This window comes from Ictalurus punctatus, chromosome 12, assembly GCF_001660625.3.
Source record: "Ictalurus punctatus breed USDA103 chromosome 12, Coco_2.0, whole genome shotgun sequence".
NCBI lineage: Eukaryota > Metazoa > Chordata > Actinopteri > Siluriformes > Ictaluridae > Ictalurus > Ictalurus punctatus.
Genome location: NC_030427.2, coordinates 13,318,562 through 13,330,657, shown reverse-complemented (window position 1 = coordinate 13,330,657; position 12,096 = coordinate 13,318,562). Strand labels below are relative to the sequence as shown.

The 12,096-nt window shown below is 39.8% G+C and overlaps 1 protein-coding gene across 3 annotated transcripts in view; it reads left to right on the top strand.

Moving 5' to 3' along the window:
* cdk15 (cyclin-dependent kinase 15) overlaps positions 1 to 12,096 on the top strand; it is a 34,354-nt gene that overhangs the window by 19,933 nt on the left and 2,325 nt on the right. For all 3 annotated transcript variants that reach the window (XM_017482243.3, XM_017482244.3, XM_017482242.3), the window contains 11 exons: positions 1,841 to 1,978; positions 2,119 to 2,213; positions 5,511 to 5,590; positions 5,713 to 5,807; positions 5,995 to 6,057; positions 6,173 to 6,296; positions 7,177 to 7,297; positions 7,384 to 7,477; positions 9,058 to 9,121; positions 10,707 to 10,755; positions 11,008 to 11,150. In XM_017482243.3, coding sequence (XP_017337732.1) covers positions 1,841 to 1,978; positions 2,119 to 2,213; positions 5,511 to 5,590; positions 5,713 to 5,807; positions 5,995 to 6,057; positions 6,173 to 6,296; positions 7,177 to 7,297; positions 7,384 to 7,477; positions 9,058 to 9,121; positions 10,707 to 10,755; positions 11,008 to 11,150 — 1,066 coding nt within the window. The remainder of the gene's footprint in view (positions 1 to 1,840; positions 1,979 to 2,118; positions 2,214 to 5,510; positions 5,591 to 5,712; positions 5,808 to 5,994; positions 6,058 to 6,172; positions 6,297 to 7,176; positions 7,298 to 7,383; positions 7,478 to 9,057; positions 9,122 to 10,706; positions 10,756 to 11,007; positions 11,151 to 12,096) is intronic.

The following is a 12,096-nucleotide window of genomic DNA, read 5'->3' as shown; positions in this document are numbered from 1 at the left end:
AAATGCTTTTGTTTGTGGTGAGTGAATGTGACACTAACAGGAGGTTGTTGTTGTTTTTTTAGTATTCAGACAATGTTAATATGAATTAGTAACATTCAATGAGTTAAGAAATCTTACTTTAATCTTCAGAATTGAGTTCATGTGTTAATGTTAATTAGAGTAATTTGTTTTCTGTTTATGAGACCAGTTACTGTCAAACAACTTGTTGAAATGGAGAGAATAAAGTTTTTATTTGCATTTCTTTCAGAATTGTGGAATGCATTATTATAATTTAAAAGAAGGTATAAAAGGCAGAATATCAGTATCGGCTGATATCACTCTGAATAATCGGTTATCGTATCGGCTGAGAAATTTAGTATCGGTGCATCTCTAGCAGTAATGCACGTTAAATTACTCCAGAAACTCCTTTTTCTGCTTTGGCAGGCCAGACTTTAATATATTACATCCTGCACAGAATGCACTTTCATCATAAATAGGGCTTTCTTTCTAAGAATCACTGTCATTTATTTATAAGGCAGCACTTTAAGAGCTTGTGTTTAAGCCGTCTCTGGTTTATGACGGTTTCCATCAGTCCTGCTGTAGTACACTTTGTCTACATGCAGGATGAACGTGTGCTGAGATGGGAGAAAACTGCCGACATAAATTTGGTGTTTGAGTCTGAACCAAGTCACGAGCTATTGACTATGAGTCAGTCCAGAATCTCCGCTGTAGATGAATTAGCGAAAATACAGCTAGATAATAATACTGAGGTAGTAAAGACAAAACCTGGGATTTTATTCTAGCAAAGTTGTCCATCTTGAAGACTTTCCCCTGGCAGAAAACTTGCTGTTAATGCAAAATTGACTTTCATCTTCCCCATGATTGTGGTTGTGTACTGAACCAGACTGAGAGATTAAAGACTCAGGAAACCTTTGCAGGTGTTTTGAGTTAATTAGCTGATTAGAGATCTTCTCAGGTCGACATTTCTGTATTATAAATTCTTTACTCTAATATTTTGAGATTTCCATGAGCCGTAAGCCGTAATCATTAAGATTAAAACAAAAAAAAAACTTGAAATATTTCACTTTATGTGTAATGAATCTAGAATATATGAAAGTTCTACTTTTTAAAATTAAATTATGAGGAAAAAATGAACTTTTCCACGATATTCTAATTTTTTTAGATTAACCTGTTACTGTCTATACATTATACATGACATTCCTCGTGTCAGTTATTCTGACACCACATGTTTTACATGCTAGTGTTCGCTTTTTGGGTTTTATTTTATTCAAAATTAAGACATGCATCCATCCTGATGAAGCAAAGTCATTATCTGTTTGGGATAATGCTTCATTTCGAATGCATGACCTTTTGGAATAGACGGAAGGGGTTTCTTCCTGCATGCTGTCTGACTAATTTGAATCACAGTTCAGTGGATTAAAAGTCTAATTTGAGTCACAAGTGAGTCAATTAGGGACTCGAGAGTGACTCAAGTTGACAATTGGATGGATATACACACACACACATTTATACAAAGCCACACAAAGACAACATCTCTATTGGATGTTGTTAGGTAAGTTTATCAGCAAACAAAATCAGCATTACTGGATAATACTGGGCAAGATATACAGTATATACAAATATCTCTCTCCTGCTACAATAGCTCTTCATCTGTATTATCATCTCACTGACTCCCACTCTGTCGCGCTCCTTTTCTGTCTCGCTCTCTATTCTCCTCATGTCTCATTTTCTTTGGGATGATGATTAAATAATTCAGCATCAAATGATAACAGTATTAATTGTGAATTGTCTTCTCTCTCTACATCAAACTCTCTCTCTCTCTCTCTCTCTCTCTCTGTAGCTAGGAGAGTTGGATGGCGTGGAAACTCCTCAGCCTCAGTGGTTTCACACTCTACAAGTGCGCAGGCTCCGTGCGCAGAGAGGACGCAGCAACAGCGACCCACTGGGCGGAAAGAACTTTCAGCCAGAGTTTCAATGGGTCAGCATACACACATGTACTGTACACACAGTCACGCACACGCATCCACACCATCACAGTTTTACCAACCATTCACACGTATGGATTTTCAAATATTGCCAATAACATTTGAGTGTAACAGACATATCTTGCATGCACAGAACACAGGTCTCCAGTTTGGAACGGCGAATTCATACCTGAACCTGGAGAAACTAGGAGAGGGTGCATACGCTACAGTATACAAAGGAATAAGCAGGTTAGTACAGCATACGCACATGTTTGTTTAACATTTATGGAAGTTGTCTGCAGAGTCATCACTTTTTAACAGGTTCCTGAACAACTTGCATATTAACAGTTATTTTAATAGTTAACTTGTGATCTTTAACAGGCCATGAAACCTCCCTCTTTCAGCTCAAGTCTACCTCTCAATGTTTTTGGAAAAAAGCTTAAATGGGCATGGATGCTTGTACAAAGAAGGGAGGGGGAGTGGGCGTGGCAGGGAAAGGCAGGAGAGGAAAAGGGGGGCAGGCCTCCCAGAGCACTCAGAATAATGATATGGATAGTGACAAAAAGTTTGCAGATGAAGCAGAAGACTTCTGTCCTCCTGAATCCCCAGGGCCTCTGCCCTGTCTACTTGAACCATTAGCCCCTAGCGTGACTACGGAGGAAAACATAAAACAAAACCAGAGGCAACACGGACAGGAGAAGTGTCGGCATGGTAGTTAGCTAATAGGCTCATCCAAAATTTAATTTAGAGTTTTTTAGTTTAAACTTCATTCATCAACATGTTGGTCGATTTTCAGTTTTCTACATTACTACGACATTACCCACAATGCCTTTTGACTACCTGCTGATAGTGGGATTTATGCTGCATTCGACTTAACTCAGAAGTGGTGAAGTCTGAACTGAATTTTTGCAAAATACCATGCTGTATAGTCAGTGTTATAGATTTAACCTAAAAACTAAAGTGGCTACGTGTATTGATCTACAGTAAATAAGTAGTGAAGTGATGGTTTATTGACGATTGACGGCATGAGAATGACATCATGTGCTGAACTTTTGGCTGAAGGTAGGAAATTCAGCATTAGCCCTCACTTTATCTGTAAAGTGTTGCAGCAACACTTTTGTCTTTTAGTCTGACAGGTTGTCTCCTCCTCCTCCTCCTCCTCATCGTCATCATCATTTGATTCATTACATGACCCTATTACAAATCAAGCACAGTATTCCCATTAAATAACCCAAACAAGTTGAGTCTTTTGTTCTAACTCACATTCTGGATTTTGGCTTAGCTCCATGTATTTCTATATATTGCTTATGGAGCAGTGAAGCTATATTAGCCTGTGATGGGAAATTTGTCTGTGATGAGTAATGTATTAATGACATGGGTGAGCGAGGAAGACAGCAGGAGCTGTGAGGTGAAGGGGTCCAGAAGACAGGTGGTGGGCCAGCTGGTGAGGACTGACCTTCAGTAACATCAGTGTTGGTCAAACTTTAAGTGGTCAGAATTCCATGGGAAACAGGAATACAAAAATCTCCTGCACACTTCTATATCCATGTGTGTTTTAACAGGATCACTGTCACTGCATAGTAGTCAAATGAGGTGCTTTTGCATCATGCATCAAGAGAGAGCGGTGAATTTCCAGCAAACCTGTTTTCCCTCTTTGTCCGGTCAAGCGAGGAGCAAATTACGTCACGTGCCTAAAATAGCACCATGCAACACTCGCACAATAGACTACTTCTGTTCAATTTCCACAATCTCCTCTCAAGGTGTGAACTTGGTATGGAAACAGAAAGCTGTAACAAATCCACCGCTGAAATAGAAGCAGAGTAGTGATGCAGTTGCCATCTTCTGGCTGGCTGACAAACTGATTGATTCGGTTTTCCCTTATATAGACTGAAAGTGATTTACCGTCACAGTGACTGATATATGGGTTTCCAGCATTGCCTTCATTTGATGTGTGTAAATGACAGGATGTAATTATCTGTGCTAATGTGGACTGGTCCCTCAATGAGCTCATTGAATTATGGATGACTAACAACTAACTAGGCATGAGACGATACACTAAATCGAGCTATATCTGGATACAGGCTTCACGAATGACAACACAAATATAATATAAACTTTTAAAACGTTTATTTTGTATTGAGAACAAATCAAACCACAAATACACTGCATTGTTAAAAAAAACGGTGATCAAAATTTATAATGTACGGTGTAATTTTCCCCTATTATTAACATTTTGTAATGCCATAATGTCATTAACACTTCTTTCATGGCAACATTATTAATATGGAAAGATTGTTTCCATATTAACCTCTCACGAACTTTTATACTCTGAAATAAGTCTCATTACATTAACAAGAACTTGTTGTGTGTAGGGTTGTCAAAAGTAGCGGTATTTCGGTACCAAGTCGGTACTAAAAAGTTGACGGTACCAGATTTTCATAAGTGCCGGTAGTACCGGGTCAACCCAGTACTGACACGCTGCCTGACAGGTAGTCAGTCAGGAACCTTTCATGGGTGCACCGTGCAACAAGAAGAGCCAAAGCAGCAGCAGTAGCTCCCCCGGTTCCCATGGCTGCGTCCGAAACCGCATACTTACCTACTATATAGTAGGCGAAATACATGTATTTCTCTCGGACGCTCGCTTTCTGCTTTCAGTGCTATTACTGCCAAGTGTGTAAACGCCGCACCCCTAAAATTTATGTGCGGATAGATTAACCATGCTTTCAGGAGGAGCGGCCGCTTACCCGCAGTATTTATTCAAGCAGTTCAAGCAGGTAAGTTTAAAATGATGGTAGCGGTTGCATTATGAATGTTGTAGCATAGTTTAATTGGAGTGTATAATTGCAAGAAAACATCCTCGTTTTCGCTTACTTAATGTTTAGCATACGCGCGTTTAAAGCTAATACGGTCAGCAATCCTTATTAACCATTTAATGCTTTAACTTTTATTGGGGTAAAATAAATGGGAGGGCATGATGGGGTTTAATAATTGTACACACCAGAGGCTTTTTGATGACCGATATATGTGAAATTTATGTGTTAGAAAATAATAGATGTGAGGCTAGCAATGTTTATGTCTTTAATATCAGTCAGAAAAACATTTCTACTCTTGTCTGGATAACTCCTAGTAGCTTTAATAATGATATACTTGAAATACACAATGGCATTTTAAAAAATATGTTTTACAGTGATATTTAACTTTGTTAATAAAATAGTGTGTGGTTTAATTAGCATGTTTTTGTGTTTTGCTTCGGTACCGAAATTGGTACAGAGTACCGTGGAATATTACTGCTATTGGTACTGACTACTGTAATTTTGGTACCGTGACAACCGTAGTTGTGTGGACCTTCTACAATATTAAATGTTGCTATAAATGGATAAATAAAAGTTGGACATGTCATTAATTAATAAATAAGTAATAAACAAAATTGTAATCATTGGCATGTTGCTGTAATCATTGGCTTTTTCAGCAGGAAGGGTATAATTAGTGATTATATTATGGAGAGTTTTCAGCAGACACTAAATGTATTTTATGTTGTTCTGTAAGGATAAACGGGCACTTGGTGGCGCTGAAGGTCATCCGAATGAAAACGGAGGAAGGTGTTCCTTTCACTGCAATCAGGGAAGGCAAGAAAACCCTTACCACTTATCAGTCAGTTATCATCAGCTGCCTCTTGTCCATGTAATACATTTGGATTCACGGCAAAATCTAACATTCTCAAAAGTATGTTTGTGTTTTCTTTCCCCAGCCTCTTTGTTAAAAGGCCTCAAACACGCTAACATTGTCCTGCTCCATGACATCATCCACACACGCGAGTCCCTCACCTTCGTCTTCGAGTACATGGTGAGTTCAATACACTGTCGCGTTCACCTTCTTCTTAAAGTTCTCACCTCTCGATAGTTTCACGGATGACTAAAACCATCAGCAAAACATTATAACAAATGTTCATGTTATAACAGTGCTAACCGTTAAGAGAATGCTAGCTCTGGGGCTTGATTTTAAATCATCTTCATATGTTCCACTCCCTCAGCAAACAGACTTGGCTCAGTATATGATCCAGCATCCAGGAGGACTTCACCCATGGAATGTTCGCGTAAGATAATCATTTGGCTTCATGTTGCTTCAGTTCAAAGCAAATCAAAGGAAACGAAAGGAGATGATAGGAAATGCATCTCTCTGTCTTCTCTCTCTCTCTCTGTTTCTGACAGATCTTCATGTTCCAGCTGTTGCGAGGTTTATCATATATCCACAGCAGGAGGATTCTGCATCGGGATCTTAAACCTCAGAACCTGCTCATCAGCTACCTGGGCGAGCTCAAACTCGCCGACTTTGGTGGGTTTCTGAAACACATCGAAATGAAACCGTGCTTTGTTTATCTTCATTAACACTTTATTTAAAGGAATGCCTATACACCTGTTCATTCGTTCATGCAATCATCAGCTAAAGGTCAAAAACTTCAGTTATATGTTCACATCAAATCTCAGAATGTGGAACAAATGTGATCACAGTGACTTTGATCATGACATGGGTGTTGGTTTGAGTATTTCAGATACTACTGATCTGGTATTTTCACACAACAGTCTCTAGACAGAATTATACACAGAATGGTATTTATAAATATGTGTGTGTGTGTATATGTATGTGTGTGTGTGTATATATATATATATATATATATATATATATATATATATATATATATATATATATATAATGTGTGTGTGTATGTATGTGTTTATATGTGGATATATATGTATGTATATATAAGCTGACAGGAAGGCTACTGTAACTCATATAACCACTTTTTACAACCATGGTGAGCAGAAAAGCATCAGAAGGCCACATTAGGTTACACTTCTGTCAGCCAACAACAGGAATCGGAAGCAAGAGTGAGCACAGGTTCACCCAAACTGGACTGAATGGGGACAGATTTTCCCCATTCTGATGTTTGACATGAACTCTAACCGAAGCTCTTGACCTGTATCTGCATGATTTTCTGCATTATACTGCTGCCACCGCATGATTTTGCTGATTGGGTAATTACATGAGTGGAAAAATAACATTGTTAACTGGTTACACACGTTTTAAAACAACATTTTCACTCTGGAACAATCCAGAGTAATTTGTTTGTGTTTTGGATTGTGTCCTATAAATATTTCTGTTCGTTTTCATTTCCTTGTAACGCTTCTTAATCCCTGCTTTGGAATTCCCTAAGGTCTAGCCAGGTCCAAGTCGATCCCGTGCCAGACGTACTCAGCAGAAGTCGTGACCTTGTGGTACAGACCACCTGATGTTCTCCTGGGGTCCACAGATTATTCTACAGCACTGGATATCTGGTAGGAAGGTCTACCACACACTGAATATAACTTATCTAAATATAACACACGTCCAAACCATCACAACAGTTGCTTTGTGTTTGTAGGGGCGCAGGCTGCATTTTCATCGAGATGCTACAGGGGGTGCCAGCGTTCCCCGGCGTGGCTGATGTTTTTGAACAGTTGGTGAAAATCTGGAGAGTAAGTGAATATTCTGTGTTTTTGCCTGCAAGTTCAAACCAGACAAAATATGGGCAAAAAAAAACGACAGTTAATAACATCATTAAAAGAATACTTAATCTCTATTTATAGAGATTAAAATTTAGATTTATATCTAAATCTCTTTTTTTTTGCATTTGTCAAAAGAATTTCAACAGGTTTTCCGCTGTAATGAAAAGAGAATCAAAAAACCTGTTTCTAACTCGCTTACAATGGAGGTCTAAGGGCAAAAAAAATTTTTGTGCAAAACACATACTTTTGTACACGTACATCTTTGGGACGATGTTCTCTTGTGTCTATCTCATAGTAAGACTTATAATTGAAGTTTTTGGGTTGCATTTATTTATTTATTTATTTAAAATCCAAGTTCGTGTGTTTGGGGATTGGCTAAAGAGCCTTGTTATAGCCCATAGGTGAATTATTTCCTACATTTCTCATACATCTTATTCTCTCCTGTATAATGCTACAGAAAGACTTTTCAGAAAGATGAAACTGTACCATGCTGAACTATCCATCTTCCAACTGCATTACTGATTATAGTAACATAATTTTCTTCTTACTGAATTCTAACCACGTGCTGGATGATATCTTTATGTTTAGGTGTAAGTGCAATTTTGAAGGGTTTTGTTTTTTTAAACATTAAATCTGGCAACCATGCTTTCTACGTAACTGCCTGTCATATTTGTACATGTGTTTCATGTTGATTCTGACTTTACTGGTTTGACATGAAGAGCTAGCAACACAATATTCAAATCTGAAATATGGAAATCTGGACTGCATTGGGGGGGGTGGGGGGATGAAGAAGAAAGCCCTGGTTACATATTTTTAAGTTCTTTATTCCTAATTTTCAGACTAGGAAAAACGATAGAAAGCGTCCCCCTCGTTCAGCGAGCGATGTCAAGTCAACATGGACGCTCAACAAAGTGACACTTCTTACATTTAAATGAGCTATACTGTGTATGTGTATAAATATATATATATATATATATATATATATATATATATATATATATATACACACACACAGTGTGCAAGTATTTGCTTTAGGTCAATCAACATTCAGACATATTTGCTTGTTAAATCTATAAGACTGATGATACAGTTTGCTGTTGAAGAGGAAGATATACATCACTCCTCACAGTCAGCAGTGTATAACTTTGTGTATAACTAAATGAAAAAGGTAAAAATGAGGTAATCCTGAGTTCCAACTTCCTGTGTTGCTGTTTTGCATAAATGCCTCCCTCGACAGCTTCCCTTAGACTTCCTTAATAAGTGACATTTGACTAAACATGTTTTCTGTTCTTTTCTTAGTATAGGGAAGCTTGTCCGAATTCTTGTCACTGGTAATCACACATGCATTCCAGATGTCGTAAATAGAGGCTGGATTGAAAAAACACCTGAGTATTCCTTTAATAACCCCTGTGAAATGCATATAGAAGGTGAAATATCTAGAATACTGGTGGCCTCATGTGAGAGCAGCATCTAATCTCCTGTTTTCTTGTTCATTTCCTTTCCTCTCCTCTTTCCCTCCACCTCGTTCTCCTCCTTGATTCGCTCTCCAGGTTCTCGGCGTGCCCTCGGAGGAGAGTTGGCCGGGAGTGAGCGAGCTGCCAAACTATAAAGCGGGTGAGTGGGCACGTCCTGTTCTGCTCTCCAGCCCTACACTCTCATCCTGAAGTGTTAGTAAGGGTTAATGATAAGCTCATTTTTATGCTTTGATGCCACACACCTCACACAGTTGGTCATCTGAGTCAGCCATGCTTTAAACTTAGTGTGTGTGTGTGAGTGTGAGAGAGAGAGAGAGAGAGAGAGAGAGAAAATTTGAAGTAGGTTGCCTATTAACACATTTCCCATAATGAAAAGTCACTGGTTTATTTATTAAAAAGGTTAACAGTCCCTGTGTGTGTGTAGGTGTGGCAGACAGTATACACACACACACACACACACACACACACACACACACACACACACACACACACACACATTCACTTTTCCCATTAAACATATACATTTGCCCAGGCTACTGGAGCAAAAAATTCACAGAGTGCCGTTGAAGCCCCTTTGGCTCACATGCATGTGTGTGTGATTGCATTGCATGCTCACTACAGGTGCTAAGCTAACACGTTACAACGTAACTTCACATCTCCGAGTCAGACACAAACACACATCCTCACACACTGGAAACAGGGAGGGTGTGACGAGGTGGTAAAGGTCAAGCAAGCAGACATGAGTCAAAAATGCAGAGTGATGACACAAGTGTTGTGCCAGAACTTTGCTGTAGTTTAAAGTTACAGAGGACACCCTGGACGGGGTGCCAACCTATCACAGGGCACAATCACACACTACGGACATTTTGGAAATGCCACTCAGCCTACAACGCGTGTTTTTGGACTGGGGAGGAAAACGGAATACCCGGAGGAAACCTCAGAAGCATGGGGAGAACATGAAAACTCCGCAAAAACACAGGGCATAGGCGGGATTTGAACCCCCAACCCTGGAGGTGTGAGGCAAACTAGCTAATGAAATAAATTACATTTTCTCCCTTTTTTACTTTGGGGGGATTGCAGACTTCTAGAACCAGGACCCAAAGCAGGAATACATAATGGATAGGACACACACAAACATCCAGACACACATTCACAATTTAGGGGAAATTTAGAGTCAACAATCCACCTAGCAGTATGTTCTGGGAGGTATGAGGAACCTGGCGATGTCTTTTTTTTTCTGAACCTGAATGATACAAAGCACATTGCATTCACAATAACAGGCTTCTAGCTATTGTCTATTGATAAAGCCAGAAAAACAGGCACCATTATATTGTATGAACACATCCTCAGAATCAGTATAAGCTGCGAACATGGCAGTAATGCTGTGTGGCGTGTATGGCACAATCTCTCTCTGAGTGTCTGAGTCAGGCTCAGGCACAAGGCCAGACTCGCAACCACAACCAGGTGTGCTATGAGGTGAACACAGCATAGCTTTGAGAGAGAGGGAGAGAGAGAGAGACAGAGAGACTGGGTGGCCATCCACCAAGAGGAAAGGAAGGCATGAGAGAGAATGTGTCCATGACACAGCCAAGCGTGTGGGTTCCAGGGCGTGCAAGGTCACATTCGTCCCGGGAGAAGGGGAATGAGGTTTTTCATCGAGGTGGAGGCCGCTGGTTTCGGCTTTCTCCAAACACTGAGAGAGCATTTTGTGTGTGTTCTTACAGAATGGTTCCTGCCCTGCAAACCCCAGCAATTCAGAGATGTCTGGAAAAGGTAATATCCAGTTTAGCTTGAGTGTATGTGTGTGTGTGTGTGTGTGTGTGTGTGTGTGTGTGTGTGTGTGTGTGTGTGTGTGTGTGCATGTGTGCCCATGTGTGTGCATATCTGTGTTCGTTCCAAGAGAGAACAGAAGGGTCTTTGTGTAGTCAGCACCCCCATCTGCAACTTCCTAAGCAAAGGCCTGACCCATACCTTTGCCTCTGTGCGTGTGTGTGTGTGTGTGTGTGTGGGCGTGTGTTGGCTCAGATTTGCACAGTTACCCTATAAGTCGGAGGACCTGGCGCAGCAGATGTTGACGATGATTCCAAACGAAAGGATTTCAGCCCAGGATGCGTTACACCATCCCTACTTCAACACTCTGCCTCCGCCTGTGATGCAGCTGCGAGATAGTGAGTGTGTGTTTCCTCACACCATTAAAGGAATACTCCAGCTAATTTCTATCAATTACCAGGCTCAGTAAATTCACCACCTTTCTGTACTGAGAAAAGATGTAACGTGTGGCTAAAGGCAGGATGCGAGTACGTTTATTCAGTGTGGGCTTTGTTTTAGGCAAGAATTGTAGCCAAAGTTTAATGCAGAGGTACATACACTTGTAGGCAGTATCAAAAAAATGCTAATGCAGACACTAGTTGGAAAACCAGAAAACAAGAGATACTCAGAAATGCACGAGATGACTGGCAAGACTTCGCTAGGAGGAAGAGAAACAATCGGTTATAAATAACCAAACTGATTAACGTGAAACATACTATTGGTAAATACATAAAGGAAATCAAGTACATAAGAACAGTGCTGGAGATAGGGCTGGAAAACCAAAAAAAAAGCACATGCAAAGAAAAACACAAAAGCAAGCCGCACCAGGAACAGAATAACGGTTTATAGGAAACCCCGCTATAGTTTGTCAATAAACATTCAAATAAAATACGCACGTATTTTAATAAGCACTAATGCAAGCTGATATATAATTATACATTATAGTCTAAAAAAAGTTCCCCATGCTTTGAACTGAACATTCTGACCAAGATAGATGAGTAAAGATTTTTATGTCAGTGTTGGATAAGATGGAGGAGAAACTAATCGCAGTAGTGAGCTTCGGTTTGGCCCACGTCCAGTGTTTGCATATTGGGTGACATATTGGGTGACTCACTTAAAATCGACCTTCGCCCACGAACACCTACACCGACTGAGCAACCTGCTGTATGTTAATGCACTTTATGATTAAATATTTATTTTTGGAGAAAAAAAAACACACAACTGCCCTGAGTTCCACTAGAACGACCCATGTGCAACCAGAAACACGTAATGACAAATTCCTTCCTAATCGCCTCTCTGAAAGGA